Genomic DNA, 25,295 nt, shown 5'->3' with positions numbered 1-25,295 from the left:
CCGGGGCGGGTGAGCGCCAGGGCGGGTGAGCGCCGGGGCGTCCCCCCCGCCTGGGGCGCTCCGGTGCCATGCACCGGCCCTGCAAACACATACACTCACACATGTGTATATAGGTTTATAATATACACAGGAAGAGAGCATGTTAGACATATATGTTATATATAAATCAGTGAATCAAATAAACAAAATAAAAAATACAAATTTCAAATATGAACCACAAAATGTTATATTCATTTGTAAGCATTTGAGTGATGTGTCGGATGCAATAGGGACTTATCAAATTAATCTTCTAATGTATTCACATAACTATATTCTGAAATAAGATCAAAGTAAATGTTTCTGCTCAGCAAGAGCCTTATCAGTATTTTATGCCAAAAGTGATATTTGTGAAAAGTTCAGTACATTTATATATAGTTGATCAAAATAGGAGCAACAGTGCTAATGAATAGTAATGAACAGGATGCTTCGGATTTCTTTCTGAATGTCCATATAAGGAACCAACGGCATAACTTGGCAGAGTTTGTTGTCACTAATGGACCACAGTTACCATAGGTACTTCAATCCAGCCAGTACACACAAAACAACATTTCTTGTGGCAAAAAATGTGTAGGATTCCCAATATACAATGCACGGACCCAATGCAATGAGGAACATGTTAGCAGTGAGAAAAGGATGTATTTCGCTTTCATAGCAGTGGCATCAAAAGATGCTGCAGGCTGCTTCCAAGTGTCATCCTTCCAGGGGTGAAACTTGGCCAACTCCCTCGTAGTGATAGGAGTTGGGTGCTACAGTGTCACATTAACCTGCAGCACTTGGCTTCTATCACAGATAAGGAGACAACAGTACTAGAAGAGTAACTGGGTGCAATTCGTATGCCCCCGGAGTGAGGTTATTTGGGGCTTCCCCCACTATGCCACACCCCTTTAATGGTGTAATCTAGGCTCCTGCGAGGCCATGTTGTTTTTATTTTTTCATTATGTATAAGACTTGAATGCTATCCATAGAAATGAGATGTCAAATTCACCATTACCTAAAACATACATCTTGGATATCTATAGCCCACACATAGTGGTTCAAACGTATCAGTGCCTAATGTGTCCTGACATGATCAATGGTGTGGCTTACGTGTGACTGATAGAGCACATTTGTATAGAAGTGGTGAAAATGGGAAGTGGGGCTATTATTGGAGGGACATATTTTGCCACTGTGGGTTAGGTGGGGGATGCTTCTTTGCATGTATATGTAGATAGATGGATAGATAGATATCGCCTACTGTAAGTAAAATTTGTGCATTTATTTGTTAAATACATTTTACATTTTAGTTAATTGAAAACTTGACAATATTTGACATATGTCAGTTAGGTAGTTAACACTCATCAATGAACTTCCAACCGCACACAGAAGTTGAGAATGTAATATACTGTAGGCCCCATATGGTTCTCTCATTATTAGCATTTTCCTCACATTACTGGGTATATGTATTGAAATTTGGGAGATCTGTATATTCCAGAACAATCAGTTTGAATGACTTTAAGTAACTCTAGTCTCTATGCAGTAACAGGACAATTTGTGCCTCGGGATCCTACCATAGACATTAGTCCGAGTTCAGAGGTCGTGTGGGATGCCAGCGGAACACTGAGGATTTTTTAAAGGGGCAATCATTTACAAGGCAAAACCATTCATTATAAGTGATTGCCGCTTTATAAAAAATACTCAAGAGTTCGGAGGCTATTACTGTACATTCGGCTGCTAGGCGTAGATTTACTAAAGCTCCTAAAAAATGCAACTAATCAGATTCTGTCTTTCATTTTAAAGGATGCAATAGAGGAATGATATTTAGAATCTGATTGGTTTCTATGGGCAACATCCAATTTTTTTTTATTTATTTTTTTTTCATCTTTTAGAAGCTAGCAAATATACCCTTCAGAATTGGATGGCAGATAAGAATCACTTGGCAGCTGGCCCTTAAACTACAAGTATTTTGTTTATTGTAATACTGTACATGTGGCAAGGTCCATACACACTGAGCGATTTTCACAAGGGTGGACGACTTTCCATAGCAGGACGCTGCTAATGCCAGCAGATGAGTGGAGGCCGTCGGCGATGTTGCGGGAGGGCACATTAGCGTTCACCGCTCACTGCTGCGCCGTACACACTGGGCGGTTTTTGAGCTTTCAGTTCAGAATCACCCAGTGTGTATGGGCCTTTACTCTTACAGACGGAGCCGCTCTCATCTGAATGGCTCCCGGCCATCCTCTGCCGGCGATTGCAGCTCACGTGAGTCAGAGAGACGCTCATGCCCCCATTCTCGGCAATTGATGCATGAGTGTGTGAGACTCTTGCGTGTCCACGTCCACCAGCCTCCAGATACAAGCGGATGGCAGAAATGATAAGAGTGACCCCATATGTTCTTTGAGACAATAGATATAGCCATAGTTATTCAAAAGACTCTTGCAGAATGATGATATATGCACATGCTGTAACACAGATCTATATGTCACATTTGTCTTTATGAAGTATCTGATTACATCTGACAGAAACATTTACTTTGATCTTGATCATGGTTTGTGACCATAGCTTGTATATGTGATTATACATAGGAACACTTTCCCTGATTGCTATTAATTCCTCATTGTGTCCAATAATCTCACTGTGAAGTTTTCACACCCAGATTTGGGTTTATATGTACAGTAAGATCTGCATCTGTTTATATACAAAAATGTGTAGTGATTTCAAAATATAAAATTTTTGTTCTGACCTAAAGCTTTAACAGGATTGTTCATCATTACAAGTCTCTCGAGTACCACTTATGCAGCAGTTCCAGCCAGAGTGCCCTTTGGCCTGTAGAGCTACAATGCTGCATTGTACTTCCAAGTGCTGTTACTGCATTCACAAAGAGGTCTCAATAGAAGGACTGAAATGTTGATTGTATAGATTGCTGTCCTGATATTTTTCTTCTAGACGGTCCTGTTTCATATTCTATTTGTGCAGATTGAGCCAGGAATGGCACTTGGGCATGGGTCCGTATAAAATTTTCATGATATATATGTCTAGTGTACGGAAGTCTCCAAAAACACTGCCATCTGCTGGCAGAGAGTTAAACTACATCTCTATCTCACACATGCACAAACACAGAAGGTAGCAGACTAGCTTTTGAAGCTTTTACTTTGAGCGGGTTTACTAGTATAATATATATTCAAGTCTTGAAGAAGTCCATTAGTGGACGAAACGCGTCGGGACCATCCTCCAATCCTCCTTGCCATTTGAGCCCAGAGACTACTGCTCTACCTCCTGGTTTCCAACCAAGGAAAAGGACTTCCACTTTCTTTTTTAAAGAAACTACTTTTTATCACATATCCAGCTAAGTACTCACTATAGCTTTGAGAGAAAAATATATACATACTCTTCTCTGATATATATTGTTTTATGGTGCTCATCATCTCCCACTTGCTCCCTGTTTTTTTTTTTTTCCCTTTCTTTCATCTTTTCCCTTCCCCCAACCCTCATTCCCTACCCAGACCAACCGGATATTGTCAAAAAAATCTTGTATGTGCAAAGCTTGTTTTATGTATTTTATAAATCTATGATATATTATTTTATTTTCGGTGTAATAAATCTATATACATTTTTTTACATTTCTGAATATACGTTTAAAAATTTCTTTCTAGAAGAAAGTATTCTAACCTCATCATAAGGCGCCTAGATTCTCTCTATACTCTCCATATATATATATATATATATATATACATATATATATATATATATATATATATAGAAGTCAGACGGTGGCACTCAGAACAAAAAGACACATAGGCTGATTATTGCCAACGTTTCAAGGCCATGTGGCCCCTTTATCTCTCTTCCTTGATAAAGGGGCCACATGGCCTTGAAACGTTGGCAATAATCAGCCTATGTGTCTTTTTGCTCTGAGTGCCACCGTCTGACTTCTACATATAGCTGTGTTTGACAACCAGCTTACCGGAGGGCACCTGCTATTCAAGTGTCATCATCAGCCTTGCTGGCATTATTTGGCTTGTTTGGAGTGCCGCCTCCAGGATCCATATATATATATATATATATATATATATATATATAGGGGTGCCAGTCACTTTCTATGCAAGGTGCACTTGGACCCCTAGATACACCCCTGTCTGTCTTGACATATATCTCAGCAATTTGCTATAAGCCTATAGCTAACCCTGCTAAGTAGTGCAAGATAAATGATAAATGCATTATTAACAGCTCAGTGTCAGGGTTCCAAACTAAGGAAAACTGCAGGAGCTCATTAACAATGCCTGTACATTAACCAGCATTCACTGTGATCATGAGCAAGTTAAGAATGCTTAACTTAAATTACTCAGTGATTACTGTTCTTTGTTTTTAGGTAAAGACAGCGAGCAATTGCAAGCTATTTTTGCCTTAATTTAGCTTGTTGTTGTTAACAGTACTTGAGGACATAAAGATCCCTGGTGTGTCGAGCGCAATTATTTGTATACAGCAGTTCCTTCAAATTCAGGCGGAAAGTAAAGGAATTTAGGAAACGGTGCATCTATAAATGGCTAAGTGAAATGTTTCTTACACTTCTGCCACCTACGGCAAAATATTTGCATCCCCAGCTTGTTAAATGCTAATACATTCCGATCGAGTTCAGCTTATTTTCAGCATATCGCTCTAAACAAAATGGGACATTGTATAACTATATTTTTCCTAGCCAATACTGTTCCATCATTATATTATAAGGAAGACATCAACAACCAAAGAACAACAAACATTACAGTGGGATCCTGGCCGCCAGAATGCCGGCAATAGTAGGGCAGAACTAGCCCCCTTTGCTCACCACAAGATTCTATTCCATCTCCATGGGGGTCACGGACCCCCACAAACGGAGAATAGACCCTGTGCACTGGGATTCAGGCTGGAAGTAATGTCGGCAAGTGGGATCTTGGCATCGGCATCCTGACCGCCGGGATCCCGACTGTCCGTATATTAACTATAAATCCCCTAAAAACCTATTTTACACATGAATGGACATATATATTTAGAATTTTGTATGTTATGTAATTAAATTCCTATCATGGCATTGCCTACACAGTGTTCTACAAAAGATGATACAGAAACATTTTGTATAGTACTATGTAAGGCCACATAATCAGACAATAGGGGAGAGTGTCTCTGCTCCAATGCTTACAAGCTATTTATGGGTTGGGGTACATACTGTATATACATATAAGCTGGAGGATTACGTCTTTGGACATAGACATTCCCAGGTTTGACTGACTATTTCAGTGCTTGGGTCAGAAGATGAGTATCTTTTAGTTGGGTTTAGGGAGAGAGAAAAGGAGAATGGGTCATAGTGAGAGTTCACAATAGATGTCAAGGTGCACTGAGTTTAGGACACAATTAGGGAATACTGTAGCAATAAATTAAATCAGATAAACAGGGAGCAGATAATAGGTGGAAGGCCTTGAAACGTAAGCAACCACTATTTATAGGTGTTCCTACATTTGTCACTGAGCCAAAAGGGTACTTTAAGGAGGATGCATTGTGACCAACCAGGGAGAACTTTATTGGACACTAGTTTGCAACAGAAAAAGATTTAAGGCAGGGGAGGACTTCTTGCCATAGGTTACAGCAGTATAAATGGGAAAGCATAAGAGTGCTAAAGTGGAGAGTGATAAACAACCAGCCAATCAGCTCCTACCTGCCTGTGACATGGCAGTTAGGGGCTGATTGTCTGGCTGTTTATCACTCTCCATGTTGTCACTTTTTGAAGCTATCAGCTCCCAACTGTCTATCAGCTGTCAGACCCAACTGTCATTTTTCAAAGATGGTCTATAACATGACAGATAGAAGCTGATTGGCTACTACTTTGGAGCACTTTAATCAATGAGTTTTGCATATTTAAAACTCATTTAGCATAATAAGTAGTGCTCCAACCAAACATCACATGACAGGAGCTGAGTGGCTGTAGCACCATTTATCATATGCAGTGAGTTTAAATGGCTAAAACATGTTGGTAAATGGGCCCATTAATCTCTCTCCACTTTATCTGACTCCAAACCTAAGCAGAGGAAAATAGTGCACTGGCAAACTTTTCTGTGGGCAATATCTGGATTTCAGATTTGAGATTACAGCTGGTCAATACCTGCATTTTAATAAAAAAAATTACAGCAGATAAAAAAGGGGAATGTAACTTATCAGTCAACAAAACAAATGAGTAAAAGAAACAAAAAGTTGTGAAAACATATAAGGTATTTTTTTTTTACATAAAGGAAGAATGTGCTGCATATGAGTACCATTATGTGACACAATGACATTATCCTAACATACTGCTGCAACAATTCTGTAACTGCTTTGCCTTGCAGCTATTGGACCAGTCATAGAGTGTGACATTTACATATAATAGTGTTATTACAGGATAGACTTTAAGTTATGGATGTACCACTGAGTATTAGTTAAAATTATCCAGAGAATAAACCCCATTTGAGAAGGGGTCGCAAGGGTCTAATGAGATAAAACTGTGCAATATCAACCAGAAACATATTATCCATGGAAGAAGTCGTGACCAATCATAGCAGCTGTATGTAGCAATGAATTTTAAACAGCAGTTACTGGTTTCCTCTGATGTCATATAGATGAACTGTAGGACAGTACTCAGAGGACAAATCCCTAGGGAGACAATGACATGATTCAGACTCAACTTGCTTGGATAGGATTGAAATTTGAGTACTGTACTTTAAGATCAGATATGCATAGCTTCTTCCTATAAGCAATACTGTAAGCAGTATAATCTCATGAATTCATCTTTCACTAGTGATTGACAAACCTTATCCTCGGTGGCCTCAACATGAAAGGGCTGTGAGTATAATATACCTCCCCCTTAAGAATAAACCATTGAATATCACAGCAGGTCACCTAGATTGCCAGCGCCTGTGGTTCAAATACAGCCCACAGATGTACAGTACAGTATTTCCCTGTCTGTCTTTATACTGCACGCCTGGCTGCTGTCCGTGGTGCTGAACGCACCAGCGTCTCCAAGCACTCACAACTCCTGCATGACACAGTACATCGCTCACAGCGCACAACAGGTCAACTTCGCGTTTCTATTTCAGTTGATACACCTGTTGCCAAACCATGATTTCATCCAGAAAGCGTAGGATGTGTCATCGCTGCTTTAAAGAAATCATTGTATTGTTGTACAGTATCTGTGAGCATCAGGGCTTTAATAATTAATCACTGCGATGAGAAGAGGGGGGTGGGGGGGGGGGGGATTTTGCTACAGCTCCTCTCTGAAGAGATAGCACTGAGCTAAGGAGCAGGTGAAGTTCTACTCTAGAACATAGAAGAGAGGAGGGGTAGTTAGGGGGGTGAGGGATAGTGGGGGGAGGTGGAGGGGCATAACTAATTATTTTCCAGGACAGGTAATAATTACTATTCAATACCAATCTAGGAGAGATGCACTTGGTAGATACTTCACATTAAAACAAAAGATACAATGATAGTACGTAGGGTTGATAAACGCAGCAGGAGGCTATTCCCTGGGTATCCACGTATAGAGTCACTGTCTGTGCACACTGGGTGGTCTTACCTTATACTTTTGCAGTAAACGCCTTAAGAAACTGCCATTATGTGCAGCAACATTACTTGGGCATTAACTCGTACCTTCCCAGGGACTGCAAATCCCACCACATCCCAATCTTTCTCCATAGCACCTTATAAAGGATATGGCCAATCGATCACCTTCTTAGCATATTTCCTTATTATGTTATCTTCTCCAAAGATGAATAGCGACCTGTTCACGGTGAAGCAGTTCTGCCGGACTGGGATGGGGTTGTATAAAGCCATGGTCCTTGCTCTTTGGGCTTTGGTTTGCTTAAAAGCTGCCTGTGTCCCCACTGGAGCAGCCGGGGATCCTTGCAAAGTCTTGCTCCTCTCTGATCCTCCATCGCCGGACCCCAACCTCCCAGCCACCGCCTCTCCAAATCGAGCCATCCTGGAAGTTAAAAGAGAAGATGAAGCATGATCCAGACTCAGCTACAAAAACCAGGGCAATAGCTGGAGACAATGAGATAAGGCAGCACATATAACAATACTCACTCAGTCTGTGAGATGTCTATACGGTGGGTAACTCCCCAGCCTTAAAAGAATGATAATCCAAACAAGTGCTATGTGTATTACAGCCAACCACTACTGCTGCTACAAAGAACAATACGATCAGCTGCTAATAGCCAAGCCAGCTAATTAATAAATGGGTGATCTGCAGCTAAAATATACATCATGTACTGTAGGCACACTGCGCCTGCATGAAGAACTAGGATGATCATTTAGTTGGGAAGCAACACGATGCTATTCACATAAGGACACGTCCCAAAGCCCAGGGGGGCAGGCGATGCTGTGTAATAAAGATCACATCACGTGATGCTAGCAAACAATTAAAAGAACTATATATAATGCAGAAATGGGCACTGATCATTCCATGTGATCCCAAACAACAAAGCATGGCACTAAAAAAATAATAATAATAATGAAGGAGTGGTCGTGAATGGGGCAGGTAGCACTGCAGCACAGCGATCTGTTGCCAGAGAAGGAACTTCCTTTAAATGGACCTTTAAATTGGCAGCCACATGTAACCAGGATGAGTACACACAGAGCAGATACGAGCACAACAATGATGAGAGGAGAGAGGGGGAGTGAGGGAGATAGGAGTGAGGGAGAGAGATATAGAGAGGGAGAGATTAACACAGGAGACGCCAAATAGCCTTTGCAGCCTGGGGTGGAGAAATCAGACATAATTAAATCACTTTTCAAAATGGGCATGGCAGACAGGGAAAAGATGTAACAAATTAGAATTAAGGGCATAAAACAGATCAGCTAATGCCATGCACAGTAACTGGACCAGTGAGACCCTGTAAGTACAAAGTGCAATGCACAAAGACTACATACATTATGTAGATGGTCTAGTAGTTCCTCCTCCACTGCTGATCTGAATGCGTGTTGCAGTCGGTATTAACATGTAGATACTGTACCCTGCTGCCAATACGCGTCTGCCTTGCACACTCACACATACACACACACTTTATCCTGGAGACAGCACACAGTACATGGATACACACCCCACCCCCTTCCTTTTCATCTTTATTAATTGGAGGTGCTTATTGTAGACTGCAGATTGTTAAATCCTATATACAGTAAGGTACTGTAGATACACTAATTTCTCTACTTTGTGTAAGGTTACAGTGTGTCTTCAGGAGAAAGCAACAATCGGTACATACTGTATTAATAGGCGCAAATCATTAGCATATTCAAGATGTTTTTGACACTGGGAAAGATACAAAAATACAAACAGCCTGATGGGAACAAATCCCCAGGGCGCAGAGGTAAAAGTTTAGAAGCCTTTGTTGTAACTCTTGCTGGTGTCTGCAAGCTTCCTCTGCGATGTGTGTGGCATGGGGCAGAATTAATTACATGGCCCAAACCTCACTTTTAAATAATACAAAAACTAGGAAAGATTGTAGAACTGGTATAGAGAACTATAAAACTCATTTTGTTCCTTAAATGAATAGCTGCACAACCTCATATGAACTCATAGCACTCATGTGCCCCCTTGCTGCTCATTGCAGTCATGTTTGGTGGGGCATTGTCAGTCCTATAATGCATATCAGCTAACTATCTTTATATGGCATTATAGAAGGGATGTAACACTTATGAAAAGTCGAATTCTTATAACTGCAGCTTGTGCTTGTTACTCCCCCACCTCATAAGCACCCAGGTGAACTGAGAACAGCATTGGCACACCTGTACTGCCAACACAGGGGGCGTTCCTGCACTGCTGCCACTCTGAGGACTCCACCAGCAATCCTATGCTGCCGTCACCCCAAGTCAAAGTTATACCCCAACCCAACCTCCAGGCTGCAGCGTCCTGCCATCAGTATGTAGGTTGGGCGGGGGGCGCACAGCCTCCGCTGCTGTCTGCTGTACTGTGCAGACAGCAGTGGAGCTAGGGAGGAGGTGAATGGATGCCTGTGTGCTGCATCTATTGACCTCATGGTCGTGCAAACAGGCATCCATTCAGGATGGATACCTAGGGGGTGCACCGAGGCTGCGGGCAGCCCAGCAGATTATTCTGGTGCTGGGCTTGCCCCACAGCCATAGGCGCCGATTCTGTGGGTGCTCAAGGGCTTGAGCACCCACGGAAATTCATGAGCATTGAGCACCCACTGGCGGCCGCCCCCGAGTCCCGCTGGCCACTGCAGCAGTACTGAATATTTAGCAGATTTAAAAAAACATACCCGTCGCGGCCGCCCTACTATAGGACACTTCCGCCCTTTGCTAATCCACGCTCCGCGCACACTTACGCATCCTGGCGCCATCGCCGATGCCAACCACCTCCCCCTCCCTCTCCTCCGCGCACCATTAGTCACACAGCGCGCCTGGCCTGCCACCTGCGGCTGATGTAGCAGAGCGGTGCGAGCCTGTGCAAGGAGGTCTGGAGCGAGGCAGATAACGCGGTCCCGGTCCCGGAGACACAGTACTGGCAGGAGTGGGACCGCCCAGGCCCAACCGCCCAGCATCTAACTAGTGAGTTACTGACTGTCTGAGAGGACTGTCAGGTGTTAAATATGTGCACACAGGCCCAAAATATCTTTATCAATATCAACAGTTATCTGTGCATCATTTCTCATGTGAAATGATGCACAGATAACTGTTTATATTGATAAAGATATTTTTGGGCCTGACTGAAAGATATTTTTGTACTATAATGTAAGCAGGTGGCGTGCCAAGACCCCTGGAGAGGTGCTGATTGCTTCTGGCCAGCATGGCAGTGTGGGCATCAAAGTTTGAGCTGAGCATCTTCTCGTGTCCAGGTGGTCCATAGTTGTGGAGGCTCTGCTGGGTGGATGGAGCCCAAACCATTGCCTCGGGAGCTGCCGGTCAAGGGTGACAAGCTTTGTCCCATGCCAGTCATGTCCTTATAGGGACTGTACAGGTTGTTCATGGCTTGGATGCCCCTGCCATTCCTCATGAGGGTGAAGCTACCACTGACATTGCCAGTCAACCAGTGGCATTGATTACTTTCAATACATTTCATGGTGTGTATCGTTACATTGTGTTGTAAAAAGGGGGACTCTTCTGCTGCAATGTGTAATAAGGGGGACTCTGCTGCTGCAGTGTGTAATAAGGGGGACTCTTCTGCTGCAATGTGTAATAAGGGGAACTCTGCTGCCATAATTTGAATTTTGGAGACAACTGTGCTGCGTAATATAAATTGGTATAATTTTGTGGCCACGCCCCTTCCCCATGAAGCCACTCCCCTATAGTTTTGGCTTGAGCACCCACCAGCAAAACGATAAATCGGCACCTATGCCCCCAGCGCGGTGATCAGCAGTCCCGGAGATGGATATGATGTGTATCTCACATTGTATCTGACCAATACTTTATCCAACCTGCATGGTATCCTACACTAAATGCAACCTACACTATATCCAACCCGCTCTGCATCCCGCAGGGTATCTAACCCGCACTGTATCCTGCTCTTTACCTAATCTGCACTGTATCATACACTTTATCCAACCTACACTATATTCTGCACTGTATACAACCCACACTACAGTATATCCAACCTGCTCTGTATCCCGAACTATATCTACTGTAGTCTGCAATGTATGCAACCCTCACAGTATCCAACCTACTATGTATCCCACACTGTATCCATCCTGCACTGTATTCAAACCTAACTATATCCCGCATGGATCTGACCTGCACTTTATCTGACCCTCATTATATCCCACACTGCCCACTTGCCTGCTAATTTGTAGGGACCTGCAATCAGGTATACGCCGCCCAGCCAGAGTGAAATCCCGCCCTGTACAAGCCTGTGAAAATAATGCAGCCCTGCAACTAGCTGGAAATCTATTAGCAACTCATTCACCATTGAATGATTGTTCCAGTGTTTGTGCAGTCTGTGCGGGTGCCGGATGACGCTCCAACAGTCATTATTTCAACATTAGAAACCCGACTGTTAAATGCCCAACAGTCGGGATCCACAACTGACAGGGGCTATTCTCCCTTCTGGGGGTCCACGACCCCCATGGAGGGAGAATAGAATCTGTGGTGAATGCAGCGAGCCGCCCAGCCCACCTCATGGCCAGCGCAGAGAGCCCGCAAAAGGATTCATATCGCTCACCCCCCTGTCAGAGTCACCGCAGTTGGGATTGTTAGACCAATGACTGACAGAATCCTGACTCTGGGAGCGCCATACCACACCCATCTGTGCATAGCCCAGAACCTACTCAGCCAGTGCTATAGAAGCAGGCTGTTCTGGGCCAGTGCACATGTCACACCCCCACTGAATATGCCTGGGCATGCCTGGGTTTCTTCTGACACTCCTAGTAAATGGCCCAGGTGACACCCACAAATGCTGTCTTCCTGTCAATCAGCTTGCTGGATTTTATTGCAGGATGGCCTTGTGCATGTGTACTGCGAGCCATACGAATGTGCAGTCATTCAATAATCACCCGGTCTGGGAATTGTCAACCCTGTGATCAGGTCTGAATAACCCCAACACCCTGACACCAATATAATAATATAATGACCTGTCAAACACAAGGGAGAATAGTGTCCGGACAGCTATTAATAAGTACAAAAGTTAATTATAAATACAAACACAAATACACAATGGATTTAATACAAACGTGCTGTAAAATAATAGGAATTTTCTTTCCTGTTGCAGTCCAAGTGGAGAGATCCATGAACATGGATGCTGCTTCATATCAGTGACTGATTGGGGAGGCGCTGGCTAGTATCAGAGACTTATGGGGAACCCTGGCCGGAGACTTAGCACGACGGATTAATGCAATCTCCAGTCTCCATTCCACTGCTGCAGCTGGCAGCGGCTGTAGATTGCATGAATCAGTTGTCCTGCCTGATAGGAGGGGACAGCATACAGCGGCATGCTGCTCGAGAGGCGGAGACAGCTCACAGCCAAGCACTGCCAGAGAGGAGGGGACAGCATACAGCTGCATGCTGCTCGAGAGGCGGAGACAGCTCACAGCCAAGCACTGCCAGAGAGGAGAGGACAGCAGCTGCATGCTGCTCTAGAGGCGGAGACAGCTCACAGCCAAGCACTGCCAGAGAGGAGGGGACTGCAGCTGCATGCTGCTCGAGAGGCGGAGACAGCTCACAGCCAAGCACTGCGAGAGAGGAGGGGACAGCATACAGCTGCATGCTGCTCGAGAGGCGGAGACAGCTCACAGCCAAGCACTGCCAGAGAGGAGGGGACAGCAGCTGCATGCTGCACGAGAGGCGGAGACAGCTCACAGCCAAGCACTGCCAGAGAGGAGGGGACAGCAGCTGCATGCTGCTCGAGAGGCGGAGACAGCTCACAGCCAAGCACTGCCAGAGAGGAGGGGACAGCATACAGCTGCATGCTGCTCGAGAGGCGGAGACAGCTCACAGCCAAGCACTGCCAGAGAGGAGGGGACAGCATACAGCTGCATGCTGCTCGAGAGGCGGAGACAGCTCAAAGCCAAGCACTGCCAGAGAGGAGGGGACAGCAGCTGCATGCTGCTCGAGAGGCAGAGACAGCTCACAGCCAAGCACTGCCAGAGAGGAGGGGACAGCAGCTGCATGCTGCACGAGAGGCGGAGACAGCTCATAGCCAAGCACTGCCAGAGAGGAGGGGACAGCATACAGCTGCATGTTGGACAGTGCATGGCCGCCAGCCCTCCCTAATGGCCTGGAATATTTGCCTCCCCTGTAGCGTGGGGCCATCTCCCTGACAACTCATGTTGCCAGTTGTGGGAGAGGAGGGGGAGATCCTGATGTCAGGGTACCTGCATAATTTGGGGGGATGCATGCAGCGGGGCACTCAAGGTGGTGGGTGGACACCTGTCTTGGGTCCCCCAAGGACTTAAACCGGCCCTGGCCCAATGGTTCATGTGGGCATTATATAAAGGTGCAGCAGTATATACTGACAGAAATTTGGTGTCTCAACATTTTACTCCAGAGTTTTGACTATAAAAATGACTACAGTAATATAAATAAGTTATTTCAAATATCCTCTCTGTATTATTCTTATTTTTATAGTCAAACCTGTGGTGTAAACTGACCGCACGTCACTGACTCATATAATACTGCAGCTATATTAATCATTTAAATACTAATAGCTAATCAAGTCAATCCACAATCAACCAATCAGAAGTGGGTAGCTAATGCTGCTGACAGTCATTGTCATCATTGCCTCGTGTTCTAGATTGAGCTCACCTTCCTTTCTCATCCTGTACATCCAGCCCAGATGGATTAGTAAGCGTTACATACAGTATGTCTACATCTGTTTATGATCACATATTGTAAATGTTTTTTTTGGATGAATTAATGAAATGTGTACCATTAGTGCGGCTATATAAGGTTGAATACTACAATGTGCCCAGGAGTCTGTAGGATCTTTTAGCACACAAAGGAGAATTTGGTCCATCTAGTGGCCTTTAGTGGTCAGTGGCGGTAAGTCACCTTATAGAGATGAGGAGAAGTTAGCCTTAGCCAAATGTGTTTCGGAGCCGCACGGACACTAGACACACACATATATATATATATATGCGACGGAATGTCTTCTCGTACACGCATGGTGCCGAGGGGATTCGGTGGTGGTGTGTGTGTGGGGGGGGGCTGGCTTGGGATCAGGCATTTGGTCAGGCGGTGTTAAGGGGCTCACTAAGCAGCAAACGACCGCTGCTTAGCGAGCCTTACTGAATGAAGCACTTTGCTAAAGTTATATGAGCAGCTGACAGCACCTCTTTATGCTGGGTATAGTTCATTATATATGTTCCTGTTGAAAATGTATGGATAATGATCTGCACAGATCCTCTTCTCTTGTAAGTTGCAATACGTCTCATTTAATCTCAAAACGAATTGACTTAATGACTGCTGAGATGGTCCAGTATGAAATAGTAAGTCCCCTTATACTTACAGCGATATCCCTGATCATGGCTCTGAGTTTGAATTCACCGGCCTACACATATTGTTTCGGTTACCCAGGAAACGATTAGCCAGCTATTCAGCACTGCAAACCTTTATATTGCTGTTCAGTAGCCGAACCTTTCCCTCATCCCTCAGTCATAAAAGATAGAGAAGCCCTCTTTCCGCAATGCAGAGCAAAGAGCATTCCTATAATCCGGAGAAACACTAGTCATTGCGGCTATTACAGCAAAGAGATGAAGAAACATTACAAATAAGTCTCTTATTTGTTATTCTGCTTGATTCGTGTGGATGTGAATTTGTATCCTTGGAAGTCAACCAAACCCTGCCTTGCGAATGGTGGCCTGGCCGCCACCCATTTGCAGCATGTGTTCGCACGCACTGGCTGCAAATGGATGTTTTACATAAACATCCATTCGTGGCCTGCGGGGGAACACCCACATCATTTGATGGTCGCCGACCATCGAATGATGTGGAATGTGCGCGCATATCTAAGGTTGCTCTGAGAAACCTTAGTTGTGCGTGCAGATTCTGAGATAAGAGGACGGGCAGCTGACATCCATTGATGTCACCAGCTCGCCATTGACGCCCACGTCACCGGCTGATTACCATGGGAACGCCCAGCGTTTTCATGGGAACACCCCTGAAACACTGGGCATTACCATGGGCAAGTACCCCTGCCCACCGCCCCCACACCCCCGCCCACAGGCCACAAGGTTGGGTGCATGCACCAGTGAACAGTATGTTCACTGTGGCCGCATGTACCCAGTGCATGCACAGAAATGCGCATAGAGAAAACATCGACCCTGTGTGAACGAACGGGCCGCTGCGAATGGAAATGAACAATGTCCTTTGTCTCTTTCCCACCTCTCCCAATCCCTCCTGTGACAAGGCTGCCCAGATATTGACAGACCAGAACTTTTTAACATCGGTCCCCGTGCGAACGAACGCCCTTTGCGAACGGACCTGAATAAGATCCATATTGCAGTTCGTGATTTGGCTCCTTGGAATAAGCACTTGCAAATATATGAAAGGAGAACTACAGCTGCAAATAGAGTTATTGGAAACGTAATACAGTATCTCAGGCTATTCCAGATATGTGTCTCTGAAGCTGCCTTCCAATGTATAATTAAAGAAAGATTTCATGGGATAACCCAGATTCCTTTTGTGATATACTGTAGGTTGCACCATTTTGTCAGTCCTATACATTATTAAATAGACATGTTATCAACCTTTGCATTGTTTTAATTAACTATAGAGGAGATATGTTTTTAGGGCACATGTCATCTTGGACAGTGGTGGTTTTTACCTATGGGCTGCAGGGCTGCAGCCCCCCAGGTAAAATCCACCACTGTGTGAAGCCAGATGCAGTATGTTAGACTGCCTACTGGCTTCACTGTGACTGGCAGTGGCTTCTTATTGGAAGTCCGACCTGTCAGTCACCCAAGGTAGGTCAATTGGGAGGTGTTCCCTCCCTCTGGGAGTCATCTACAGGCTGCTGCGGCGGCAGCCCATAAAAATGGAGCATACTGTGCATGCGCCGGACTTGGGACTGTGAATATGCTTCTATGGACTACTGACGAAGCAGCCCATAGAGGCTGGGGGCCAGCGTATGCGCAGTACTGAAGGAGCTACTGCGCATGTATTGGTCACACAACTATGACGGGGATCAGGACCAGCAGGCACCGGTGGGGGTCGTAAATGTAGCAGTCCCCCTTCTTCACAGATGTAGGAGCCACCAGGCTAGTGCTGGTGAGCGACAGCATGCTTCTGGCAAGCCCAAATGTGAATACACAAAATCTACTAAGACCTGCAATGTCCCATTCCCACATGCAGAGTGCATGCATACAGATGTGCCCTGACCAGTACACATATCATCAGGTAATTCTACTGTTATCTGGAAAAAATAAAAAACAAACCAGGAACATGAGTTATTTTTTATAAGAGCTGCAGACCAGGGCATATATAAAGGATGCTACCAAGGTATAGGCACAGATACAGCTATTTCCACATAGTTAGATACTGTATTTTATTTTACAGGCCAAAGATCCCAGATCAAGCTCTCGGCCTAGAAGAAGTAAAACAAAAAGTCATCATAACTCCCAAAGAGGACTGTGGACTGGGCCAATTTCTGAACCGTTTTCTGCTTGGCCTTGATATCTGGAAATGGTGTTCTAGCCTATGGGGATAGCATCACTGTAGTGGAATATTCTAATTCCACCCTGGCAGGCGATGCCGCTCCCCTCCCTCCTGTCATTCATTTATTCATTTATTCAGGTCACATATGTGCAGAGAGAAACCAGATCAGAACACAAAGTTGAGTGAAAACAAAAGTTATCAATTTACTATAAACTCTCACTGCAGAACCTGTTAGCAGTGCCACGGTCCTAGCTGGGAGTATCATGTTACATTGCGCAAAAAGTCAACTGTTACTGCTGCAAACAAGAGATACAGAAGGTAAAAAATAGTAAATATATATATATATATATATATATATATACTGTATATACAGTTGGAGCCTCTCTCAACTTTGTTAGTTTGGTCATGGCTCACCATGGCTATCCTATTGTTCTCAGCAGCAATACAATACATAGAACAATACAGTAGGGATTAGCATAGTAATCCTATTACTCACTTAATCCTATTAACAGGTTAAATGAGGAGGGCTCCATCTGTATATTTATATATATATATATATATATATATATATATATATATATATATATATATATATATAGATGGACAATTAGAGGCTGGCACACCTTTGCAAAAAAGAGAAGTCTTTTATCGTGAAAAACGTGAAAACATTTTGCAGCAATTGAAGGTAAAATACAACCGTCCATACATCATGGTGAAACGGGATACATCACTGCAAACAGTCAGTCAGGCTCACTGACTGTTTGCAGTGATGTGTCCCGTTTCACCATGATGTATGGACGGTTGTATTTTACCTTCAATTGCTGCAAAATGTTTTCACGTTTTTCACGATAAAAGACTTCTCTTTTTTGCAAAGGTGTGCCAGCCTCTAATTGTCCATCTACTAACGTTTTACATGGTTTTTTGAGCACCCGCCTGGTGTATACCAGTAGTGTGCAAATTGCTTCTGCTTGGATATATATATATATATATATATATATATATATATGTACACACACACTGTATATTAGAGCAGCAACAGGAAAATTAGATCCAGTCCAGGTTTCCTAAACTGATGTAATCAAGGTTTGGCTGATTAGCAGCACCTGTGGCTCCCTGTTATATGTGTGTCCAGGGAAGAAGGTTATTGCCCCAAATCCTGAAAAACAGCTGGGTGATAGGCCAATATTTTAATATTAGGTGCTTTGCAGTGTACCTTGACTGAACTCTGTGGAAAACCCTGCAATGCTGTTTGCCGAGCTGATAACCTGGTACTGTATGCTGCTTTTCTGCTACAAAATTGCACAGAATGGGAAAATCATTGGCAGCCGAAGCCACTTCATTATTGTTTCCAGCTTCAATGGTCTAACAAGTGAGACACTCCTTCCTGGGAGACGTAATAACCCCCACAGACCCGAACACTCCAAATTCATACTGCATTGGAGTGCGGACAGATTCACTTATATAGTCTTAGTGACCGGAGAATACAGTCTTAAAGGGGGAGAGTTTATATATACGGACTTGTTAAATTTTTGATGCATCGATACAAATATTTTTTTTTTATATTTTTTAAATTCCACCTCTTGTTGTTATGTTATGCATTTGTGATATTTATGTTTGCACAATGAAATGTATCGATTTTATGATAATGTGTGGGTAATAAACTATTAATAGTACAATCTGTGTTTGATTCATCCATGTTAGCCTTATTCTAGATTATATTAGCATTGAACATTTGTTTTTGTTTTTGTTTCAATTTATAATGAGATCTTGTACGCCTCCACATTGTTATTTTACAGTATATCTGCGGCATAATTACATAGTTACTGTAGGTAAACCAGCGCAATAGCCCCAATTTCTTTATTAACACTTAACTAGCGCCTAAATATTCTGGAGTGAGTAGTAATATTCTGGTTTAATCCAAAAGAAATTCGGTACTCTTTACTTAGAAGGGCGCCCACGATTTTGATCGTGGGCATCGTTAGTAAAAAATCTCGGGCATCTCGGGCATTGAATGCACTAAAAAATCGGGTGCGATCAACCGACGAGATGCCCGAGATTTCCCATAGGGAACAATGTTAAATGTCTCAATTGACCCAATTTTCCTGTTCAATGCCTCAATTTACCCGATTTTTTCATAGGAAACAATGTTAAATGGGCCACAGAGGCCAAATAGGCACCCTGAAGTGTATAATGGCCACCCGAATTGTTAACGCCACCCCACGATCAACGTCAACCCGATGCGTGGCGAGCGCAGCGAGCCCGCGAGGGGCGGCGGTACGCGTCCTACGACCTTTTCATACCCCCACTATCCACGTCGGCGTGGAGTTGAGAATAGAAAGTGTGGCGAGCCCGAAGCGTGGCGAGCGCAGCGAGCCCCGCGAGGGTACGCGGACAGCTGTGAAGCCCGCGAGGGGACGCGGATACCTGTGAAGGTATTCGCGTTCCCTCGCGGGGCTCGCTGCGCTCGCCACGCTTCGGGCTCGGTGGCTCGCTGCGCTCGCCACACTTTCTATTCTCAACTCCACGCCGACGTGGATAGTGGGGGTATGAAAAGGTCGTAGGACGCGTACCGCCGCCCCTCGCGGGCTCGCTGCGCTCGCCACGCTTCGGGTTGACGTTGATCGTGGGGTGGCGTTAACAATTCGGGTGGCCATTATTCACTTCAGGGTGCCTATTTGGCCTCTGTGGCCCATTTAACATTGTTTCCTATGGAAAAATTGGGTCAATTGAGGCATTGAACAGGAAAATCGGGTCAATTGAGACATTTAACATTGTTCCCTATGGGAAATCTCGGGCATCTCGTCTGTCGCATCGCACCTGATTTTTTAGTGCATTCAATGCCCGAGATGGCCGAGATGGGCGCCCTTCTAAGTAAAGAGTACCAGAAATTCTATTACTAGTAACTCACCTCAGTCTTTGATCTCAAACCAATTGCTTTTAAAAGTTCATAATAATCTCTTAGTATTATAATAAATCTTTTATTCGTGGCCCTGAGCAAGAATTACTCCACCGTTTCAATAAAAAGGAATCTTTGACACAATCTCTGAAATTGTCCCCCTTGAGGGATACACATGGAGAAGCCCTAATCTCAGAACCTAGTTTGTTTGTACATGACCAGTGATAATGTATGTGTCAGAAAAGGTTCCACTAATTGCCTCCTTGAACATTTATATTTTATTATCGTGTCTTTATAAACAGTCATCGCTGTAATTAGAATTTCACTTGCAAGGAATTATCTACAGTGTTTTAAATTACTAAAACAACCTTTTTTTAACGTTAGATAGATGTCCCCATGTTATATGGCTGAAAAGGCCAAGAGAACGCTTTCTACAGTCTGACATTTGCATCTGGAATGAGTCCCTGGATTTCAATTAGAAAAACATTTCTCTACAATTGTCTGATTTAAGGGGGAAGTCAAAGCATTATGTGACATCAGTATATATCAAAGGCTGGGTATACTGAGCTGTATAATCTGCATGCAATACACTTAAGGCCCATACACACTGGGCGACTTTGAGCTGAAAGTCGCTAAAAACAGCCGGTGTGTATGCCCCGGCGATGAGCGGTGAGCGCTGCTGCATGCTCCCGCAACATCGCCGTTCATCTGCTGGTAATACCAGCAGAAGAGCGGCTTTCAGGACGGCTTTGCATAGCACTCCGCTATGCAATGCCGTCCTCCCCCCTTCCGCCGGGCAGGGGGAAAGCCGCTCAGTGTGTATGCAGTGAGCGGCTTTCCCCGCAGCAATGATTGTCCTCATCGCTGTCCATACACGCTGGGCATAGTCGCCCAGTGTGTATGGACCTTTAGGGGTTATGCTTCCCTAAATATATGCACAATGCTAACATACCTGACAGCAGAGGCGTAACTATAGCACCGCAGCCCCCGCGGCCGCGCGGGGGGGGGGGCGCTGTGCATGTGTGGGCGCCAGGGGGCTGTAATGCTATAGTTAGCCCCCTCCCGTCCGCCCATCTGCCGCCCGCCAATCCGCCGCCCGCAGCCTTACCTGACTTCACTGGTCCCGTCCCGGCTCCCTTGCTGGCTTCATTCTTCTGCTAGTGAGATGGACCACAATAAAATGTCCGCCCCATATAGCAGACAGTTCTCTGAAACTTTCTGCTGTATGGGGGCGGACATTTTGTGCTGGTCCGTCTCACTAGCAGAAGAATGAAGCCAGCAAGGGAGCCGGGACGGGACCAGCAAGACAGGTAAGGCTGCGGGCGGGGGGTGCGGCGGGGGCGCCCCCCATTAACGGCGGGGGGGCGCCCAATTCATAGTTACGCCACTGCCTGACAGATAGAACCCAGTGCAGTTGGAGCAGGTATTTTTGCAACACTTGGCAATATAGTTTAACGCTCCCTACTCTGCACCAGACTGCACCATAAATAGGACTTGATTACCATATTTTAACTAGAGATGAGCGGGTCCGGATCCCCGAGATCCGACAGATCCGAATATCGGGGATCCGGGCCAGATCCGAGCCGGCTCGGATGTTCCCGCCTGAATTCCGGACCAATAACGAGGCCGAACGTCATCATCGCGCTGTTGGATTCTCGCGGGAGCGGGATCTTATAAAAGACGCACGCGCGCCCGCCATCTTCACTCCAATCTTGGAGAGGGAAGAGGGTGGTTGGGAAGCTCTGTGTGCTCCGTGCTGTGCTCTGTGCCATGTGCTCCGTGACCTGACCTGTGCCCTCACTGCCCTGTGCTGTGCTCCGTGCTGTGCTGTGCTCCGTGACCTGCCCTCACTGCCCTGTGCTGTGCTCCGTGCCATGTGCTCCGTGCTGTGCTGTGCTCCGTGACCTGCCCTCACTGCCCTGTGTTGTAGACTTGTGGCCTGAGCCCTGTAGTGTGATTTAACTAACTAGGTGCTGCAGTGCTCACACGCAGGGGCTGCAGTGTCCACTGTCCAGGGGCTGTCCTGTGGCCCGTGCCCTGATGTGATTTATTTAGCCCTAAGCCCTGTGTTGTGATTTATTTTATTTAGCCCTGAACCCTGTGTTTTTTTTTTTATTTAACTAACTCAGTGCTGCAGTGCTCACACACAGGGGCTGCAGTGCTGCTGAGTAGTACACTGTGTACAGGGGCAGCATTAATACAAGGGGCTGTGTCCAGTGTGACGGCCTATATCTTATCCATTGTCCAGTGTCACAAGTCACTCACGACATATATCCTGTGTCCTGTCCTGTGTGACGACTGACGACATATCCTGTGTCCAGTGTGACGACATATATCCTGTGTCCAGTGTGACGACATATATCCTGTGTCCAGCGTGACATATATCCATTGTCCAGTGTGACGACATATATCCTGTGTCCACTGTGACGACATATATCCTGTGTCCAGTGTGACGACATATATCCTGTGTCCAGTGTGACGACATATATCCTGTGTCCAGCGTGACATATATCCATTGTCCAGTGTGACGACATATATCCTGTGTCCAGTGTGACGACATATATCCAGTGTCACGACATATATCCTGTGTCCAGTGTGACGACATATATCCAGTCTCCAGTGTGACGACATATATCCTGTGTCCAGTGTGACGACATATATCCTGTGTCCAGTGTGACGACATATATCCAGTCTCCAGTGTGACGACATATATCCTGTGTCCAGTGTGACGACATATATCCTGTGTCCAGTGTGACGACATATATCCTGTGTCCAGTGTGACGACATATATCCAGTGGCCAGTGTGACGACAATATATCCTGTGTCCAGTGTCACAAGTCACAACAGATATCCTGTGTCCAGTGTGACATGTAATGTGTGCCGGCATATATCCTGTGTCCAGCGTGACATATATCCATTGTCCAGTGTGACGACATATATCCTGTGTCCAGTGTGACGACATATATCCTGTGTCCAGTGTGATTATTATTAAACTGCCACCCTGTCTGCCCCTGTAGTGCTGCTCTGCTTCCAACATGTGCCAGGTTGGAAGTGTAAGGTCCACATGTATGTGATGCCCACTGCTGTCACCTAGCTTAGTCATCCAGCTACCTCGGGATAACCTTATGGCCCTACTACAGTATATGAAAACGATTTTGTGAGCTGTGAAGTGATCAAAATTGTCTAGAAATGAGTGGAAACTAATGTTATTGAGCTTAATAACACTTTAGGGGCAAAAACAGGCCCGAAAACTGTTATTTTAGCAATTTTTAGCATTTTTCCAAATAAATCCAGATCCAAAACCAAAACCAAAACCCGCAAGGGTGGTTTTGCCAAAACCAATCCAGATCCAAAACACGAAGGGAGATCCAGATCCAAAACCAAAACCCGAAAAAGTGGCCGCCGCACATCTCTAATTTTAACAATGTCTGCTCTTTTCTTTGCAAAATGAAATACAATGCAGTGATATGATTACTGAGTGACACTCACTTGATCGCACCACTTGTCAAAATAAAATGTAGGCCATCTGTAGTTTTGTATAATGGCAAATTAAACCTACCCAGCTAACACAGGGTATACCTTTAACTCTACATTCCCCATATTTATTAGTGGCAAACATAGGATGAAATGGAATAGGGTTTTTTGTGGGATCAAATTCTCAGCTTGTGAGTTTGTCCTGCAATTCACAAATCTAATAGCCTGCAAGTTTTATAGTTCAAAGCTATTATACAGTAAATGTCACTCAGTGAGATCTGTGCATGCTTCTGTGTTTAAAAAGTGGGGAGAAGAATCTCTAGAGATAAACAGCATAGAGTGGTCCCCCCAAAAGATTCAATGATGGGCCCCGCACTACAAAAAGGACATCGTAGAACTGGCCAACGTCCAGAGAAGAGCAACAAAGCTAATAAAAAGCTTTGGCGAATTTAAGCTATGAAGACATATTGGACAAATTCGGATTGTTTACACTGGAAAAAGAGACGTTTAAGGGGAGACATGCTAAACATGTACACATATATCAGGGACGAATATAAGGAACGGTCAGGAACCCTTTTTTTCTTAGCGGAAGGAGTCTAGGATACGTGGGCATGCATTTAGACTAGAGGAAAGAGCAGTCAAAACGTGGAACTCTCTTCCTGGAGAGGTGGTGTCGGCAAACACAATAAATACATTGAAAAAAAGGTTGCACAACCATCTATTGGGTAAAAACATCCAGGGGTACAACCGGCAATCATAAATTGTCTAAAATTAAATCGGAATACACAACTTATAAAAAAGGGATGTAGCAAATAGATCATACACTCTAAACAAAGTTTGACCTAGATGGACGTACGTCTTTATTCAGCCTTAACTATGTACCTACAGTATGTAGGGGTATCCTGTATTTTTAGAACAGCACCGGGCTCCACTAGCAGTGGACAAACTCGACGTGGTCCCATCTCCAAAGCATTGACCCACCTAACTAATCAGCCCAGCTAGCCTTGTGTGTAAGTAAAAGTATGCGTTTAGCGGTTGGGATGCCAGAGTTTACAATACTGACGCCGGCATCTCGATTACCGCCAGGAAAGGGATGCTGGAAGCCCGACATCAATGAGGCCGCCAGCTGCTGGAATCCCGACTTCCTGCAGTCACCCTGACTGTGCTTGCTCTTCTGCCAATACTGCTGATAGACCTTTATAGTTACTAAGGAGTGCAATGGTTATTTACGATGAAAGAGTCTGGAGTGTTGCTGGATCTAATATGGAGTACTCTATTTACTGTATATAACATAATTCTCAAGAAGTATCTGCTCTATTTCTCTCATTGCCTGTAGTGTACTAGGGACCTATAAGGGATTTTAACAACTATCCATGAAGCTGATTTAGTGCTCTGAAGAAAAATGACAATCTGGTATTATCAGCACATCCATATAATGAGATGGTCTATTAGACGATTATTCCGCAGCACTGGAATACTTATTAGGAAACGACTTCTAGCTTTTGCTATGCCAACGCTAATGATGTAACAAAGAGCCACTTATAGAGAAGAAAGGGTTCACATCAAAAGGGAATGAGGGATCAATAGCGATTCATCAATTCATTCATAGACTTCAGTGATTGCTGCTGCTTTTTTTGTCATTCCCATCACTTATGGTAAATACGGCCATTTCCATCCTACTGTTGTAGAGATCTTGGCTTCAGGACATCTCATGTGTATTACCGCAGGTTACAGATTTAATGGCTTGCGTTGGAGAAAAGCCATGTAGATATACACATGGAGGTGCTTGATGTAACTCCAGTTCTGTGATGTT

The 25,295-nt window shown here is 44.6% G+C and overlaps 1 protein-coding gene across 6 annotated transcripts in view; it reads right to left on the bottom strand.

The window, feature by feature from the left end:
• The window catches only part of CACNA1E (calcium voltage-gated channel subunit alpha1 E), a 643,532-nt gene that overhangs the window by 288,905 nt on the left and 329,332 nt on the right, over positions 1–25,295 (bottom strand). For 4 of the 6 annotated variants that reach the window (XM_083157191.1, XM_083157187.1, XM_083157188.1 and 1 more), the window contains exon 3: positions 7,728–7,993. In XM_083157191.1, the coding sequence (XP_083013317.1) occupies positions 7,728–7,993 (266 nt within the window). Of the gene's footprint in view, positions 1–7,727; positions 7,994–8,097; positions 8,694–8,943; positions 9,071–25,295 lie in introns of those variants that run through there. The other 2 variants (XM_083157189.1, XM_083157190.1) reach the window with 2 other exon arrangements.

This window comes from Crinia signifera, chromosome 8 (assembly GCF_055691185.1).
Source record: "Crinia signifera chromosome 8, ASM5569118v1, whole genome shotgun sequence".
NCBI classification, from domain to species: Eukaryota; Metazoa; Chordata; class Amphibia; order Anura; family Myobatrachidae; genus Crinia; species Crinia signifera.
This window is presented reverse-complemented; position numbering and strand designations above follow the sequence as displayed.